The sequence below is a fragment of the Chlorocebus sabaeus genome, chromosome 21, assembly GCF_047675955.1.
Source record: "Chlorocebus sabaeus isolate Y175 chromosome 21, mChlSab1.0.hap1, whole genome shotgun sequence".
Classification (NCBI taxonomy): domain Eukaryota; kingdom Metazoa; phylum Chordata; class Mammalia; order Primates; family Cercopithecidae; genus Chlorocebus; species Chlorocebus sabaeus.
In genome coordinates, this window is record NC_132924.1 from 38,225,037 (window position 1) to 38,244,818 (window position 19,782).

The window sequence follows — 19,782 nt, forward strand, 5'->3', positions numbered from 1 at the left end:
TTTGACAGAATAGCCTTATACACATGTAATACTTTTCTGGTGGTACATTTTAATATAAGTGACCTTAAAGAATTAAAGTTCTTTTCTGGTGGATATTTTCACTTTAACATTGGCCTGACCACAATAAGTGCTAGTGTATATATCAGCTGAAAGATTATCTACTACTTACTTAGGAAACTTAACTGCAGGGATGCCTAGCTGCTTGGAGCCGTGGCTGAAGCCCCGTGTTACTTGGCCCTGGCAAACGTAAGGCAGATGTTCCCTAATGTAGTCGGCTTGGGGCATAGGCTGCAGCCTGGCCCGCGTGTCCCGCAGAGCCGCTGTCAATATGGTGCCGGGACCCTGGACCAGCCCCGGGGGCAGGAGCATGAACTTTGCCTGCCGCGAGGGAGCACTATGGACTGGACGACGCCGACAACATGTTGCAGCGGATGCTTGATGTTGCTAGCCTGGCAAAAGCCACCTGGTGAATTAGGAGCTTGGAGTCCTTTCAGAGAGGGGGACTTAAGCTAGGCCTGATGGGAAAGGTTGGGGGGTATTAGGTGGGGGACTAGGAGTATTAGGTGGAGGATGATCTAGGGGATCCGGTGTGCTGTCCTCTTTGCCAGATCCCCGGAATCCCTTCCTTCACTGTCTTTACAGTAGGGGCAGGTGCATAAGGGAAAAGGGAGGACAGGTCTTTGCTTCCAGCAAAGAACATAGTCCAGTTCTTCTTGAGAAACTGGGCTTTTATTATTTACATGTTGAATTAAAAGTTGACATAGTATCCCCTCAGTCGACCCAAACTTTGGCCAGAAAATTGAGGGATTGAGGATAGGTCTTGAGTCCAAATAGAACAGCAACATTTTATCATTTGTTGCCTTTCCTTATGGTCTTTCATTATCTTCCCAACATTTTAGCATGAGACTTAGGGGCTATCAGGTGGTATATTTTTGTTACTATTCTTATCTTTTCTCATGGGATCTAGGGAACTATCAGGTGGTATATCTTTTTCACTGTTCCTATCCTTTTTGCTTTTCCATATTGGGTCTTGGCTAGGTGCAGTCCCTCATATTAGGAATTTCTTGCCTAGCAGGTGCTTGCTGTGGCTCAACCCCTCATATTAGGGACTTCTTGCCTATTTGGGGGGTGCCTTGTGGCTCAACCCCTCATATTAGGGAATCTCTTGCCTATCCTTCACTGGAAGCTTTACTAAGGCTCAATGCTAACATATTAGAGATGTCTTGCCTATCCTTTTTTTTTTTTTTTTTTGAGAGGGAGTCTCACTCAGTCGCCCAGGCTGGAGTGCAGTGGCTCGATCTCGGCTCGCTGCAAGCTCCGCCTCCTGAGTTCACGCCATTCTCCTGCCTCAACCACCCGAGTAGCTGGGACTACAGGCGCCCGCCACCATGCCCAGCTAATTTTTTGTATTTTTAGTAGAGACAGGGTTTCACCGTGTTAGCCAGGATGGTCTCGATCTCCTGACCTCCTGATCCGCCCGCCTCGGCCTCCCAAAGTGCTGAATTACAGGCGTGAGCCACCCACCTGGCCTTTTTGCCTATCCTTTAGCCCCATCTGCTGGAGGTTCGTTGCATCCTTTCACTTCGTCCACTCTGGCCACTTCCCTCAAGGGAATATTTCAGGTCCCTCTTAGCATTAATGGTGGGTCAGTATAAACCCCTGATGGGACTCCCGGAGGGCCTCCCTAAGCTATATGAGGTGACCATGGAAAAGCAGATTGGACTCACTCCGCACAGTAGTGTTTGTTACCATTCACACACTTTCAACCTCCAGAATGCCCCGACACCCATCCCGATCACCAAGGAAGTACTTTGTCACCCCTGCAATGTTTCCTACCTTGATCTGTGCACAGAGTTTACCTGCTCACCGTGGTATTGCAAGCCTCTCCTCCCCGCATTGCTGAGAGTCCAGGTTTATTCATCACAATGGGTGGGTCTCAATTTCCCATCCCCGAGGCTACCGCAACAGGGCAGTGGAATGCATCTCCCTTGGGTAGGGAGACTGAAAACCCCTTCCCAAAGGTGAGTAGGGATCCTGATGAGCCCCCAGAATTGCTGGATATAAAAATGCTCTAGGAATAAATGCTGGGTGCTGCAAAGTGAAACCAGCACTCAGGCAAAAGTTGTCTCAGCAAGGCAATTTACTTCTGCAGAAGGGTGCCACTCACATCAATCAAGATCACAAGAGCACACCAAACAAAGGAGAGCAGCAGGTTTTATTCCTGACACATAGTCCCTACTTCTGGGTCACTCCCCCATGGGTTGGGGCCAGACCGCACAATCTGAGCTGACCCGATTGGCTACTTGCAAATATTTTTCTAAATATGGAAGAGAAGGGGGAATGTAAGGTACAGTGGTGGAGCATGTGAGACGTGCAGTTTCAGGGCAACAATAGGTGCAGGTAACCAAGGGAACAGATGTGAGTTATTGACTAGAGCTGATGGGAAAGGGGTAGGCTGCTTATAGTAACTAGGGGCAAGGAGGAACAATAAAGTTGAGTTTGAAAACAAAGGACAAGGAATTTAGCAGGGTATATCTTTGAAGAGAAACTCAGAAATTCATTGTATCTTACCAAGAAATACAGAAAATAGAATTAATCTAATAGAAAGCAAGAAAGGGAAAAATGAAAGCATAAACAAGGATTGTGATATTGTGATTTATAATAAGAAATATAGATTTGGTTTTCACCCCATCCTGTTTCTTGACACACAGCTCCAAAAACCCTTGGAATCTCTGAAGTAGTGTCTTTTTCTATGGTAAGGTTAATGGATGGGGGGTTTGGTTGCCAGGCAAGCCAACTACTTGATTAGAGGGTTGGGACTTTCAGCCTCACCTTCCCCACCTCCATGGAGACGAGAGGGGATGAGGGTTGAGTCGATTACCAATGATGAATGACATAATTAATCATGCCTACTTAATGAGGCCCTCACAAAAGCCTAAAAGGATGGGGTTTGGGGAGCTTGAAAATTGCTGAACAAGTGGAGGTTCCTGGAGTATGGTGTGCCTAGAGAGGGTATGGAAGCTCTCTACCCCTTCCCACATACCATTGCCCTGCATATCTCTTCCATCTGGCTGTTCATTTGTATATTTTAAAATATCCTTTTAGTAAATGGGTAAATGTAAGTGAAGTGTTACCCTCTGTTCTGGGAGCAACCTTAGCAAATTAAACCCAAAAAGAGGGTCATGGGAACCCCCAGTTTATAGTCGGTTGGTCACCGATTGGTGACCATTTCACCTGAAATGGTACTGTATGGGATGAAGCCTTTAACCTGTGGGGCCTGACACTACCTCCTGGTAGACTGTGTCAGAACCGAACTGAATTACAGACACCCAGCTGGTGTCTGCTGAAGAACTGCTTGGTATGAGGAGAAATCACCCTCCCATATTTTGGTCACAGAATTGTCCTGTGTTGTATGTATGTAGTAGCAGAAAAAGCTGTTTGTTTTCCTACATCAAACAAGGATAGGCCAGGCTCAGTGGCTCATGCCTGTAATCCTAGCACTTTAGGAGGCCAAGGCAGGTGGATCACCTGAGGTCAGGAGTTCAAGAGCAGCCTGGCCAACATGGCAACACCCTGTCTCTACTAAAAATACAAAAATTAGCCAGGCATGGTGGCAGGCATCTATACGTCTATAATCCCAGCTACTTGGGAGGCCAAGGCAGGAGAATCACTTGAACCTGGGGGACGGAGGCTGCAGTGAGCCGAGATCAGGCCACTTCACTCCAGCCTGGGCAAAAGAGCAAAACGCCATCTCAAAAAAAAAAAACAAACAAGAATAAAGAGCACAAAATAAGACAAGTAAATGAAAATATATCAGTAATCACAACAAAGGTAAATAGATTAAGCTCACCAGTTAAAAGAAAAAGAATCTCAGATTGGAGAAATTAAAACATCTAAACATAGGCTATTGACACATCTAAAACATATAGGGAAAAACACTTCAAAGGAAAAGGAAAAGGAAAAAAAACAAGCAAATATTAACCAAAAGAAATTACACTTGTATTTTAAGATAGTATATTGGTATTCTGAGATAATTATTTTAGTGTCAGACAAAATATACTTTTAAGAAAAAAATCCTTATTATGGACAAAAAAAGTTACAACATAAGGATAAAAATAATTCATTAGAAAGATTAAACAAACTTTATATAAATTTTTTCTTTTCATATTTTATAAAACTTATGAACATGTAAAAGAAAAAAAAGTACAATGAACACCTAAAAATCAACAACTTAGGTAGGAAAACTCACCTTTTTCCAGATATGTGAAGTATTTTGGCATGAAATGTTATAATGTATGAAACTTACTTTGAAACAGTTCAACCACAATTATAAAAAAACAAAATATAGATAAATCAGGAAGCTATTATGACAAACTGTTAACAATGGATGACTCGCATTATCACCTCAACACATAAAAATAGCTCCATAATTTCATCTCATACTCATTCTATAAATTTCCCCATTGTCACCAAAAATACCATTTATAGCACATATTTTTTCATAGCAATATCCAATCAAGGATCATCTGTTGCATTCCATTATTATATCTTTTATAAGGAAGAAAAATCACAGATCATTTTCTTCTCATTACATGTAGATTTTTAAATTTCCTATGACGAAATAATAGCAAATTAACTCTAGTAAAATATAAAAAGAATAATACAAACCTTTTGTACCAAGGTGGGTTTTTTCCGGGAATGCAAAATTGGCTTAACATCAATCAATGCAATTCACCATATTAACAGAGTAAAGAAGAAAACAATGCAAACTGACAATAACATGGAATAGGAATCAAAAGCCCATTATAACCAGATGCCTCAGAGCACAGTAAGTCTACAACACAAGCACAAACAAAAACAAGACAAAAACCACGTAATTATTTACAGAGAAATAGGTAGCAATTTAGTTTTGAATTTTGCCAAAGGACGAGTCATCTCTAGGCTAGACCTTACTTTTTTTTTTTTTTTTTTTTTTTGAGATGGAGTTTTGCTCTTGTTGCCCAGGCTGGAGTGTAATGGCGCGATCTCAGCTCACTGCAACTTCCACCTCCCAGGTTCAAGCGATTCTCCTGCCTCAGCCTCCCGAATAGCTGGGATTACAGGTACCTGCCATCACACCCAGCTAATGTTTTGTGTTTTTAAGTAGAGACAGGGTTTCACCATGTTGGTCAGGCTGGTCTTGAACTCCTGACCTTAGGTGATCCACCCACCTAGGCCTCCCAAAGTGCTAGGATTACAGGTGTTAGCCACCACACCCAGCCACTTTCTTTATATTACAATTAACAAACAAGTTTGGGGACACCAAAAGACAGTGACTGATCAAAAAGTCATTCTACTAGTACCTTTATTCTCTGTTTTAAAGACAATATTTTGCATTTCCCTGATGGAAGGAGGTATTATGACCCTTTTATTACCTTTTACCTACCCTGGGAATGAGGGAATATGGAGACATCCAATCATTGGGAATGTAAAATAGCACAAACACTTTGGGGAAAGATCATTTGGAAAAAGGTGCATTTCTTAATGCAATTATCCTATGATCCAGTAATTTCACTCCTAGATATTTATCCAAAAGACATGAAAGGTTAAATTCACAAGAAGGCTTCTATTAGAATGTTCATATCAGCTTTATCCATGATAGCCAAGCACTAGAAATATCCCAGGTGTTCATCAATAGGAGAATGGATATACAAACTATGTCAGATTCATACGATGAAACACAACTCAGCAATCAATTACTGACACATCAAACAACGTGAATGAATACCAAAAACTGATGAGTGAAAGCTGCCAGACATGAGAATACATGTTTTATGATTACATTTATGTGAAATTCTAAAATAGGCAAAACAAATCTATGGTGGAAAATTTTGCCTTGTGTGAAGAGAGGTGAGAATTGACCAGGAAGAGCATGAGGGGACTTTTCAGTGTGACGGTAATGGTCTATATCTATAGGAGTTTGCGTAAGCAGGTCAATGCATTTGTCAAAACTCAGCTAGTGCATACTTAAAATTTGTGCATTTTACTTTTATATCAAAAGAAGAAAACCTTAAACGAATACCAAATTTGCTGATTTACATGCTAAAGTGTTTATGGGGAAGTGTACTGATGTCTGTAATTTGTTTTGAAAAGCATAAAAAGATAAAATGGATTAGTAGCTGTGGTGGAGTATAATTTAAAAACTAGCACTTTGGGAGGATGAGGTGGGCAGATCACATAAAGGTCAGGAGTTTGAGACCAGCCTGGCCAACATGGTGAAACCCCATCTCTACTAAAAATTAGCCAGGCACGATGGCACGCACATCTCAGCTACTCGGGAAATTATATATATATTACATATAATCTGATGTGTGTTCACTGTCATTTTTTTCAATTTGGCTGCATGCTTGAAATATTTTATAAAATGTTGAAAAAAAAATTGAGCTCTATTGCCTCATTTGAAGCAAGTTAGTAAGGAAGCTTTCTCTAAGTTGATAGATTAAGTAGCAAGTAAGCATAATTTTAAGAGGAACTTGTCACAGGAATTTTTTAAAACATCAAATTTTCATTCCTTTTAAGCAACACATATAATTTGTCTTCAGGGTAGGGTGTTCACAATTCTTAGTGTGACTTTTAAAATGTTAGTTGAGGCCGGGCACAGTGGCTCATGCCTGTAATCCCAACACTTTGCGAGGCCGAGGTGGATGGATCACCTGAGGTCGGGAGTTCAAGACCAGCCTGGCCAACACGTAGAAACGAAACCCCCACCTCTACTAATAATACAAAACTAGATGGGCGTGATGGTGCATGCCTGTAATCCCAGCTACTCGGGAGGCTAAGGCAGGAGAATCCCTTGAACCCGGAAGGCAGAGGTTGCGGTGAGCCAAGATTATGCCATTGCACTCCAGCCTGGGCAACAAGAGTGAAAGTCTATCTCAAAAAATAAATAAATAATCAAACAAGTCAGTTGATAGTTAAAAATTTGACAATTGCATTTTTTTTCTCATAAGAAATGAGAGAAATCATTAATTGCATAGTATGAAGGAAGGGGGAAGGAAAGTCTTCAAAAATATTTGACCAAGAGTTTCCCAAAACATGACCTGAGCCTATTAGTAAAGTAGGTGTATTTTAGTTTCTTCTAATTACCTCCTCCACCTGAAAAATAGTCCCTTCTACATCCATTATTTTGTTTTCTTAAATCAAGCAAAATGAGAACAGCACTGTGTAAATTATAATCTATATAACTATACTGGGTCAATGACTTTTAAAACTTTTAACTTATCTAAGGAATACATTTTATATCATGACCCAGCATGCACACACACACACACACACACACTCACAGTTGAACTGAAGCTTCAGGAAACATTTACCCTTATTACTTATAATAGAATTTTTCTGTTTTTCTTACTTGACCCAACTTAAAGCTCATGATATTTCATATTCCATTGCTTTAAAATGCTAATCACAACCTGCTAAATTGATAACATCTAATGGATTGTAGCATACCATTTGAAACACAGTACTATGCATTCCTTAAGGTTTTTTAGAAATACTGGATTTGGACTGTGTTGTGATACAGTGTAAGAACTGTAGGACCATGAAATATCTTTATATTGCTTTATATGTGCTATTCCAAAGATGCCTTTTCTCATAGAACAAATATATATTGAACACCTATTTGTGCAAGGCCTCATACTAGAAACTTGAGGTGAACAATCTGGTAATTCTTTTTTTTTTTTTTTTTTTTTTTTTTTTTTTGAGGCGGAGTCTTGCTCTGTCACCCAGGCTGGAGTGCAGTGGCACTATCTCGGCTCACTGCAAGCTCCGCCTCCTGGGTTCACGCCATTCTCCTGCCTCAGCCTCAGCCTCCCGAGTAGCCGGGACTACAGGCGCCCGCACAATCTGGTAATTCTTTTATATATTTTCTTCTTAAGAATTGAAAGGGGCCGGGCGTGGTGGCTCAAGCCTGTAATCCCAGCACTTTGGGAGGCCGAGACAGGCGGATCACGAGGTCAGGAGATCGAGACCATCCTGGCTAACACGGTGAAACCCCGTCTCTACTAAAAAATACAAAAAGTTAGCCGGGCGAGGTGGCGGGCGCCTGTAGTCCCAGTTACTCGGGAGGCTGAGGCAGGAGAATGGCGTGAACCTGAGAGGCGGAGCTTGCTGTGAGCTGAGATCCCGCCACTGCACTCCAGCCTGGGCGACAGAGCCAGACTCCCTCTCAAAAAAAAAAAAAAGAATTGAAAGGGATTTAAACACATATGCTTATGTTACCAAAATTCCATGTAGTCACACAGGATAGACATTATCAATGATTTGGAGCTGGAGACACCAAATCAGAAAGCACATACATGGCTAGGTGTGGTGGTTCACACCTGTAATCCCAACACTTTGGGAAGCAGAGGTGGGAGGGGAGAGGATTGCTTGAGCCCGGGAGCTCGAAACCAGCCTGAGCAAAATAGCAAGACCCCATTTCTACAAAACATGAAAAATTGGGAGGCGCCATGGCTCATGCCTGCAATCCCAGCATTTTGGGAGGCCGAGGCGGGCGGATCACGAGGTCAGGAGATCCAGACCATCCTGGCTAATGCGGTGAAACCCCATCTCTACTAAAAATACAAGAAATTCGCCAGGCATGGTGGTGGGCGTCTGTAGTCCCAGCTACCCGGGAGGCTGAGGTAGGAGAATGATGTGAACCCGGGAGGCGGAGCTTGCAGTGAGCAGAGACTGCGCCACTGCAGTCCAGCCTGGGCAACAGAGCAAGACTCCGTCTCAAAAAAAAAAAAAAAAAAAAGGCTGTGTACAGTGGCTCATGCCTGTAATCCCAACACTTTGGGAGGCTGAGGCGGGCGGATCACGAGTCAGGGGATCCAGACCATCGTGGCTAACAAGGTGAAACCCTGTCTCTAAAAATACAAAAACTTAGCCAGGTGTCGTGGCATGTGCCTGTAATCCCAGCTACTTGGGAGGCTGAGGCAGGAGAATTGTTTGAACCCGGGAGGCAGAGGTTGCAGTGAGCCGAGATTGCATCACTGCACTCTCACCTGGGCGACGGAGCAAGACTCCCTCTCAAAAAGAAAAAAACATAAAAAATTATTAAATATCTGGCCATGGTGACCCATGCCTGTAGTCCCAACTACTCTGGGGGCTGAGGTGGGAGGACTGCTTGAGCCCAGGAAGTCCAGGCTGCAGTGAGCCGATTGTGCCACTGTACTGTAGCCTGGGCAATTGAGCAAGAACCTATCTCAGGAAAAAAAAAAAAAAAAAAAAACAAAGAAAAGAAAGCACATACATACTTGCCCACAGTCATACCATTAAATCGATGGAAGGACCAAATTTTCCCAACCTCCATTCTAAAAATATAAGGTATTTTAAAACAACTTCAAAATAATATTTTCTATATTAAAATAAATGCCCTTTTTGCATAGAAACAATCACAAAAATATTTCCTCTCCCCAAGCCTTGTAGCACATCAACTGTATCACCCTCTCCCCTCCATAGACTCCTCAGAAAGTTTATTTCTTTGCCTGAATAATTAGTAAAGAAAGGGTGGGTGGGTGGATGAATTAAGCACCAAAGAAGATTAAGTTAAAAACAGTGATTTATTCAAATAGATGCTGCTGCTAACCAACACTTAAAAGCAGTGTGAAGTTACACTTGCCCTACGAAGGACTCGACGGAGGTCCAAAACTCATCTGAAAAGATATGTGAAACATACTGATACTGGTAACATCTGAAGAACAATAATTTTTTAAAAATCTTCATGTCCTAACTTCCTTACTTAAATGCACACTAATATTATTGATTCATTTAAGTCAAAAGCAACAAACTCAATCTGATTCAAGCAAAAATCTGACCACTACTCCATCTCCTCCCCACTCTCAAACAAAATTATGAATTAGCCATTGTACATTTTATTCCCAGTCTTCTCCCTATGCTGCAAAATGCTTCTAGCCTGCTGCTCTTGATATAAAACAAAGTCTGCGGAGATATTTCACCATTTTGTCTCCCCATATGGGTATTAATTGTATTTTGTTATGTTACCTCCAACATCTAAAATAACCGTAACAGCATGAAGCAATAAAAAGAATGTGAATGTGAGTCTAATTTCCCCTCCCCACACTCTATTATAGACTTCCCACTTCTCTTTAGACTTGTCTCACACCTCGGGCTAAATCTTTTCTCTGCAACCAAAATGCTTAATAATTAAGTGAAAGATACACCAATGTGATATAGCCACACAATAGAGTAACTATTATTTACTTGCTGACTTAGAAAGAAATTCATCCTACATTGTACAAAAAAAGTATATTATTTTTAAAACATATGTATATATGCACAAAGCAAAAAAAGTATAGAATGGGTTTAGTAACTCATTGTCTTAACAAATATTAATTGGGTACCTATTATGAGCTAGACACAGTTGTAAATGCCCAGGTTACATAAATGAACAAAATGAAGTCCTTGCCTCCATGGAGTTTATATTCTAAGAAACATGAGAGAAAACAAAATAAGTTAACATACCATTTAAAGTTGAGTATATCAGAACTACAAAGAAAAGTAAAATGGCTAAGCATGCTGAGGCCTAGTATTTTAGGAAGGTGGTCAAAGATGACTTCCCTTAAGAAGTAACATTTAAATGTACACTTGAATGCTGTTTGGGAGGGAACCATGACGTTATCTGTGGGTGAGAGTGGTGGCAGGTAGAGGAATATCATGTTTGAAGTTACTGAGGCAAAAGCATGCTTGGTATGTCCTAGGAAGGACAAGTCAGTATGACTGAACAGGAATTGGGGAGGAGGAGGGTGGTAAGAAATGAGGTCAGGAGGCATCCAGGGGCACATTAGGGCTTTGAAGGCCACAGTGGGAACTTTGGATTTTAAGTAGAAATGGGAAGTCACTAGAGAGTGTGGGGAGGGGAGATCAGATTCACATTTATCTACTAAAATATCAACAGTAGTTATCCCTGGGCAGAAAGATTTCAGACTTTTTCCCATTGTGCTTCTCTATATTCTCATTGTTTCTCCTGGTTTGTTGTTGTTGTTACTGTTTTGACACAGGATCTTGCTCTGTCGCCCAGGCTGGAGTGCAGTAGTGCAATCACTGCACTGTAAGTGGCTCACTGTAGCCTCCACTTCCCAGGCTCAAGCAGTACTCCTGCCTCAGCCCCTGAGTAGCTAAGACTACATGAGCAATACCAGTTCCCTAAACAAAAGTTCTTCAGAATCATTCAGGGCTTTCAATTATGGGAGAAAAATGGTTTCAATTAACTATATATTTTTTGGTCTGTTTCATTACATCATGCTCCCTTTTCAGGTAGATACTTCTATAAGAGAAAGGGGAAAAAATGGTAACTACATTAATAGCTACTCAGCTCAAAGTGTTTGGTTAAAAACAGAATATTGTTTACATTTAAACCAAAACTGTGTGTGAGAGGCTCCTATGTAAGCTGCTAACACTTTGGGCTTCCAAGGCATAACTAAATGAGATAAGACAGATTTCTATAAATTCAAAATAAGTAATATGGTCAATAAAAAAGCAGACTTGAGTCTCTGCAGTCTATGTAACTCCAGAGCCAAAATCATACGTGTTTCTTGAAAACTAATGAGACCTAAGTTATCTATCATTAACTACCTGAAATAATGTTTAAATTACTTTTTAATTCATATATTTGCTTAAAGTAAACCCAAAGACACCCTGATACAAGTTTGCAAGTTTTTAGTACCTTTAGTGATGCCCTCTGTGCTAATGTCCAAATTAAGATTAACTGAAAATATAAATACTGAGGCTTGACTTCTTAAAAATCAACAGTCTACTGTTGATTTTTAAATGTGGCTGCTACCCATTTCAGATTATCAGTTTACTGCTGATTTTTAAGAAGTCAAGCCTTAGTTCTCCAATCTATCTCTGCACTCAGACTCTCCTACCCTAGGTACCAAATGAGAGGCACTATTGGGTAACCTTCAGTTTTTCTCTTTTGAAAAAGTTATCTGGAATTGAAACAAAACCAAAATTTTCTTAAGATTCCTTTTAACTATTTATCATTTATTAAATGCACAACCAACATTAAAGAAAAAAGCTTGTAATACTTTGTAGGTAGAAATAATATATTTTATTTCATCCCTGAAAAAAACAAAAACAAAAACAAAAATTCCACATCTAATAGGAGAGACTAAACAATTATTCCAAACTTCTACCTGGCAATGGCATATAATTAATTTCTTCACATAAAGGTAGAGAGTACAGAGAAGAGAACAGAGATTTGGAAATCTGTCTTTCATGAAACAATATTTCACATATTTTAATAAAATATTATAATTATTGCTACTACATGTGGTAGCATATTATAATAATGAACAATACAATATCTAAACTAAATTCTATACAGTCTAAATCTAGAAGCTAGCTGCACTTAAGCAGTTATTATAGAGAATAAATACTATGAAATATAGGGCACCATGTGGCAATTAGATTTGCTACAAGGGAAATTTAAATAAAAGTATAATTTGTTTTATACCAGAATTACCCAAGATTAGGGTTCCCTGTACTATATACAGCTTTTTTCCTGAAAAGATAGTCAATCTTCATAGTTTATACTTTAAATGTTCTTAATTAAGTGGCCATTATATAAAATGAATATCTAATGTATCTGTTATACAAATTCAAAATTTCATAAAGGATACTCTTATATAATATAATGTTAACATTTTCCAAGCAATTTAATGCAGCACAAAAGTACCTTTATTATATACATCTGGCTAAAGTCCTCAAGAGTTCGTCTCCCAAGTCCCTTCCTCCTGGACAAAAGCAAAATTAACCCAAATATGGAAATAATGTGCTTTCCTGATAGCATCACTCAAAGGGTTAAACTTTTAAAAGAACATTCATGTATGTGAAAAATCATGAATAATTTAGTTATTGTTACTCTCATCATAAAAATATCTTTCATTCTTCAGAATATAAGAAAAATTTAAGTATGAGATTAGAGTTTACAACTATTTTAATGCTGTTATTAAATTGCCCCAATGTTTATGATAGGTAATGGACAGTGGCTGCTACCCATTTCAAGATTATACTCTTGTAAGTGTAATTTTTAAAAATAAACAATAATTAACCTTCGGTTATTCTGAAGGATAGTGCAAATGAATACATTCTTTGGGTCAAGATTTCAAAACATTACTTCCAACATTATATTTCCTTTCTCTGCTCATAATTGGAATAACAAAATATAGTACTAGAAATAAGCACATTTTCAAATAGCCTTAGTCTAACAGTTACATCAATTGAGAACAAATGACAGAATGATTAAATATTCTCCACTTGTCCAAAAAACATGTTATATACTTAAATAAATATGTTATAGAAATGAATCCATGTTTTTCAGAGTTTTCATTTCAGCTTGATCTCAAACACAAAAGATTTATACAAAACTCACCTACCTGCTTATCACATCAACCAAATTACCAAATTCCCTTTAAGGACATAGTACAGCATTGAACAGACTTGCCTGAAAGCAAACAAATAACTTTAAAATTTTTATGTACAGAATTAGAGTTCCATGAATCCAGCATACTCCTTGAAAATGTGTAGAGCTTTTATTGTAAAGTATTACTCTGTCCTAGCCAGCGATTATAAAGCTTTTCTGCCATAGGATAAAATCCACAGTGGATGGAGCAGCACAAGGTGATTTTCAACTGCTATCTGATACTGCCTGAGACATTCGTTCTTTTATTTGTGGTTACTGGCACCAAATTCCCACTAGTACCATTGGTGGTGTTGGTTGCTGAGCCATTCACAACAATATAGTCAACTTTGTTCTCCAGCTTCACCAGTCGTTGCAAAATGTCATCCAGAAGGACAGCAATTGTTCTTTTCAGATCCGCTAGGGGAAAAAAATCAGAATAAAATAAACATTAATAGAGCTCTTAATTTTTGTGTTTTTACAGTTTGAAGGAAAGAGGTGGACAACTACTGGGTCATCTAGAGAAAATGTACTAGAGAGAATGCACTCATACTACAAATAGGAAAAACCTATTTTTTTTTTTAAGACAGTTTCCCTCTGTCGCCCAGGCTGGAGTGCAGTGGCATGATCTCAGCTCACTGCAGCCTGCACCTCCTTGGTTCCAGTGATTCTCCTGCCTCAGCCTCCTGGGTAGCTGGGATTACAGGCTCCCGCCACCATGCCCAGCTAAGTTTTGTATTTTTAGTGGAGATGGGGTTTTACCATGTTGGCCAGGCTGCTCTTGAACTCCTGACCTCAGGTGATCCGTACTCCTCAGCCTCCCAAAGTGCTAGGATTACAGGTGTGAGCCACTGATCCTGGCCCTAATTTTTAAATCAACAGCATCATTTACAAAGAGTTTCCAAAAGGAATTTTGGAATTGTAAATGTGGGGGAAACTCTCACTTTTCCAGTGCGATATAATAGATTTCAAAGTCTGGTTCAAAATATTAGTCCTGCTGTGAGTAATTCATTTATCTTGAGTTTCTTAAGCAGTTTGTAAAAAATACCACAGACGTGTAATCCCAGCATTTTGGGAGGCTGAGGCGGGCGGATCACGAGGTCAGGAGATCGAGACTATCCTGGCTAACATGGTGAGACCCCGTCTCTACTAAAAATATAAAAAATTAGCCAGGCGTGGTCGCATGCGCCTGTGGTGCCAGCTACCTGTGGAGGCTGAGGCAGGAGAATCCCTTGAACCTGGGAGGCAGAGCTTGCAGCGAGCCAAGATTGCGCCACTGCACTCCAGCCTGGGCAACAGAGCGAGACTCCATCTCGAAAATATAAAAATAAAAAAATAACACAGACTAAGCCGGTAAAGTAAAAAGCTAGCTAAGTAAGAGAGTCCATGAAATACAGAAATAGAGAACCTCTACAGGGGTGGAGTTGTGGGGGAGCCTAGGGTCCAGCGCAAATGCCAGGAACCTGTTCAGTGCAGTAGGACACTAGCAGTAGTTCTGACTTAAATTTCCCACAGAAAAAAGGTGGGGAAGACTATATCTTCTAACCTCTTTGTAATGTTATGGAGTTTTAGTAAACTTTACTTGGCAAGAATAAAATTATGAGGCTTTTCTGCCTTAGAATTCTCTTTCTCAGGTTTCCCAAAATCATCTAGCATGTATTAGGTACTCAGTTAGTGACAACGAATACTGTTATTATTGTTGATCATGTACCAAAAAATCAGCCCATGCCCTAATCCAGGATCACCAGGAGAGAAATCATCTAACAACTGATAAATGTGCTGATGGTTCTATCAGAAAACCACAAGCAACAAAAAAGAAAATAAATTGAACTTCACCGACATTTAAAACTTTTGTGCATAAAAGGACATTAATCAAGAAAATGAAAAGACAACCTATAGAAGGGGAAAAAACATTTGCAAACCATATACATGATAAAGATCTACTATCCAGAATATATAAAGATCTCTTACAATTCATGAACAAAAAGATCAATCAAGTTTTAAAATGGGCAAAGGACTTGAATAGACACTCTCAAAAGAAGATATGCAAATGGCCAATAAGTACATGAAAAGATGTTCAACATCACTGGCCACTACGGAAATACAAACCAAAACTCAATGAGATGCCATTTCACACTTACTAGGATAGCTGTCACCAAAGAAATGAAAAATAAGTGTTGGCAAGGATGCAGAGAAACTGAAACCCTCACACATTAGTGGTGGGAATATAAAATGGTACAGCTGCTGTAGAAAATAGTTTGTCAGTTCCTCAAAAACTTAAACATAAAATTGCCATATGACCCAGGAATTCCACTCCTAGGTATATACCCAAAAAAAAAAAAAAAAAAAAAAAAAATCAAAAGCAAGGACTCAGAGCTCAGAGGGATACTTATACACCAATGTTCATTTCAGGTTTATTTGCAACAGTCAAAAAGTAGAAACAACTCAAGTGTCCATCAACAGATAAACGGATAAACAAAATGTGGTATATATGTAAACACAATGGAATATTATTCAGCCAGAAAAAGGAATGACATTCTGATACATGCTATAACACAGATGAACCTTGAAAACGTTATGGTAAGTGAAATAAGCCAGACACAAATCATATATTGTACAATTCCACTTATATAGAATATGTAGAATAGGTATATGTATACAAACAGAAAGTAGACTACAGGTTATCAAGGACCAGGGGAAGGAAGGAATAAAGATTTATTGCTCAGATGTTACAGATTTCTTGTTTGGAGTGGTACAAGTTTTGGAAAGATACAGTAGTGATGGCTGCACAACACTGTGAATATAATGAATATTGATGAACTGCATATTTTAAAAACAATTTTTTTTTTTGAGACAGAGTTAAACTCTTGTTGCCGAGGCTGGAGTGCAATGGCTCGATCTTGGCTCATCACAACCTCCACCTCCCAGGTACAAGTGATTCTCCTGCCTCAGCCTCCTGAGCAGCTGAGATTACAGGCATGTGCCACCATGCCTGGCTAATTCTGTATTATTAGTAGAGGTGGGGTTTCTCCATGTTGGTCAGGCTGGCCTCAAACTCCCAACCTCAGGTGAGCCACCCACCTCGGCCTCCCAAAGTGCTGGGATTACAGATGTGAGCCACCGTGCCCCGCCCCTGATTTTTTTTTTTTTTTTTTTTTTTTTTTTTTTGAGATGGAGTCTCACTCTGTCACCCAGGCTGGAGTGCACTGGAGCAATTTCGGATCACTGCAACCTCCACCTCCCAGGTTCAAGTGATTCTCCTGTCTCAGCCTCCTGAGTAGCTGGGATTACAGACATGCGCCACCATGGCCAGCTAATTTTTGTATTTTTAGTAGAGACAGGGTTTCACCATGTTGGCCAGGCTGGTCTCTGGTCTCAAACTCCTGACTTCAGGTGATCCGCCCGCCTCGGCCTCCCAAAGTGTTGGGATTACAGGTGTGAGCCACTGCAGCCAGCCTTAAAAATTATTTTAATGGCAAATTTTATGTTATCAATATTTTACAACTGTTTAGAAGTGGGAAAAAAAGGTATCAGAAAGGAGTAGTACTACGATAGTGGTTGTGATAGAGGGTGATAAAAAATACTTATCAAAAAATAGAAATGTAATATAAAGTGAGGGGGAAACTATTTGGAGCAAGTTTTATGCTAAAATGAGATTTTCCAAGCAGTGCATCTCTGGCATCATTCATCATGAACACTTCAACATTCTAGTTTAAAGGGAATATACAAGAAAAACATTTACAAAAATCCTTCAGCAAGAAGTACCCAGGAACGAAATATCATGACATATACTTCTTTCAGATGGTACCAAAAAGAAATAAACATAGATATTTGTATATATAAAGAGGATTGGGCACGGTGGCTCACGCCTGTAATCCCAGCACTTTGGGCGGACGAGGCGGGGTGAATCACTTGAGGTCAGGCATTCAAGACCAGCCTGGACACCATGGCCAACACGGTAAAACCCCATCTCTACTAAAATACAAAAAACTTAGCCCAGGCGTGGTGGCATATGTCTGTAGTCCCAGCTACTCAGGAGGTTGAAGCAGAAGAACTGCGTGAACCCAGGAGGTGGAGGCTGCAGTGAGCTGAGATCGCGCCACTGCACTCCAGCCTGGGCGACAGAGCAAGACTCCATCTCAAAAAAAGAAAAGAAAAAGCAGACATTAAAAAAAAAAAAAGGTTAGCCAATTGTGAGCATAGATGAAAGATATATGATGTTTACCATACAATTTTTACATTTCTTCTGTAGAGTTGAAAATTTTCAAAATGAAACACTGGGAGAGGGGACATTTATTTATTAATACCTTTCAATCAAGAGTTGCAATAGTCTTTGGTAAACAGGAGATAATCATATTTTTTAAAACTCTTCAGCAGTTAAGACTAAATCATAAATCCTGGATCTCCTTTTCCATGGCAATCACCTCCTTTATAATACTAAAAGAAGTAGCAACCTAAAATGGGCAGGCAGGGGACAGTCTTAACACATTAATGAAATGAAGCTAAAGACCTTGGAGGTTTGACATTAAACTGAGGTGTGAGAATTATAAAGGTACAGTCTAATCACTTATTTCAGTCAGGGTTAGAAACTGGCAATTAAAGGAAAAGTTAGGATAAATGAGAAACAACTATATGATAACTTTACGATGTTCTAAATTATTATTAAATATAGAACTTTAAAATTTTCTAAAATCGACTGTTACAGTATTATAAAAAAAAGAGACAAAGAGGACTATATCTACCTTCCTCCATGATATAAAATCACTTAGTTGAATTTGGAGTTCTTTCAAATACACCAAACATCTTCCTTTCTCTACATTCACAATACAATTTTATGTTTACATGTCATGAGACAACATCTTTAAGGGAATTATATGCTTGTATTAATATTATATGTGCATCTATAATACTTTCCCCCATAAAGCTCCATCACTGAAGGTGCTAGCAGTAAGAACCCCTTCCCTATCTTAGACCTTGAACCCCTAAAAGCAACTTGGAAATAGAGATCCTGTCATAGCTATCCTTTTAGGGTGCTTCATCACACAGTAGACACTCGACAAATGTTTGAAATGAACATTTGCTGAAGGTCTAATTCACATGTTTGGTAGGTAGCATCATCACTGAGATAGAAATGAAGGATCCAATTTAGAAAATAAACCACTTTAAGGTTACTCTGTTTCTACTTTAACTTCCTTATTCTGGGAGAAGATCAAATAGTTTAAGAAGGGGAAAAAAATCACATAAAAACATAAACCTAGCCTGATTATTTCATAGCACACAAAAATCAAAAGAAGGGTATATGATGCTATTAAATATGCTAAAGATGCTGGGTATAAAAACATTCTAACTATGCTAAACATAATCAGTGATTGTAAGGCACAGCAGGAAGCCACTATCATCCCTTGAACTATGGAACAGAGGGAGAACACAGTGATTTACCAGAGGCCAAGTCCAAGGTCACCTGGTGGAAAAACAGAACCAAAGCAGGCTGTTTGGCAGGAAGTAGCACTACAAAACCATCATGGGCACCGCCAGAGACCCCACCTGAAGCAGAGAGGGAGGGGGAAAAATACCTTCCCTTCTTCCTACTTTCCAAATTCCTTCCATACCTCCCCCTGGCTGAACCCAGGCAGAAGCCAGCTGATTTGGGAACTTGGAAAATGCCACCCACTGGAATCAGTCACTCTTCCTTGAGAAATAGAACAGAGTAAGGGTAAGGAATAAATCTGAGGGCCACCAGCCACATGACTGGCACAAACATAAGCACACAGGCTCTTGCAGACCCCCTACTTATGTCATATGTCTCTTAATTTATCTTTTTTTTTTTTTTTTTTTGAGACAGGGTCTTGCTTTACCGCCCAGGCTGGAGTGCAATAGCACAATCATGGCTCACTACAGCCTTGACCTCCTGGATTCAAGTGATTTCCTCCCACCTCAGTGCCCCCTCCCCACTCCCTGCCGAATAGCTGGGACTACAGGCACACACCACTATGCTGGGTTAATTTTTGTAGAGATAGGGTTTCATCATGTTGCCTGGGTTATTCTCAAACTCCTGGGCTCAAGCAATCCATCCACCTCAGCCTCCCAAAGTGCTGGGAATACAGGCGTGAGCCACCAGGCCTGGCCGTACTTTACCTTTTTATACCTAAATATTGTTTTCTGGTTTGTATTCTTAATGTCAGCTGCCTCAAATCTATTTAGTAGACAGGCAGGTCTAAATAGATAAACCTGTATGCACACACAAAAGGAATAAAACTGTTGTAAAATGCAAAATGACATAGACGTGTTTAATATACATCGTACAAGTCAAAACTTTTCCTTATTAATATTTTTCA

At 39.7% G+C, this 19,782-nt stretch overlaps 1 protein-coding gene across 4 annotated transcripts in view; it reads right to left on the reverse strand.

The window, feature by feature from the left end:
* Positions 1 to 12,078: 12,078 nt before the first annotated feature.
* The window catches only part of CCDC126 (coiled-coil domain containing 126), a 41,359-nt gene continuing 33,655 nt past the window's right edge, over positions 12,079 to 19,782 (reverse strand). For all 4 annotated transcript variants that reach the window (XM_038004745.2, XM_007981880.3, XM_038004744.2 and 1 more), the window contains one exon: positions 12,079 to 13,867. In XM_038004745.2, coding sequence (XP_037860673.1) covers positions 13,683 to 13,867 — 185 coding nt within the window. In that variant the 3' untranslated portion in view covers positions 12,079 to 13,682. The remainder of the gene's footprint in view (positions 13,868 to 19,782) is intronic.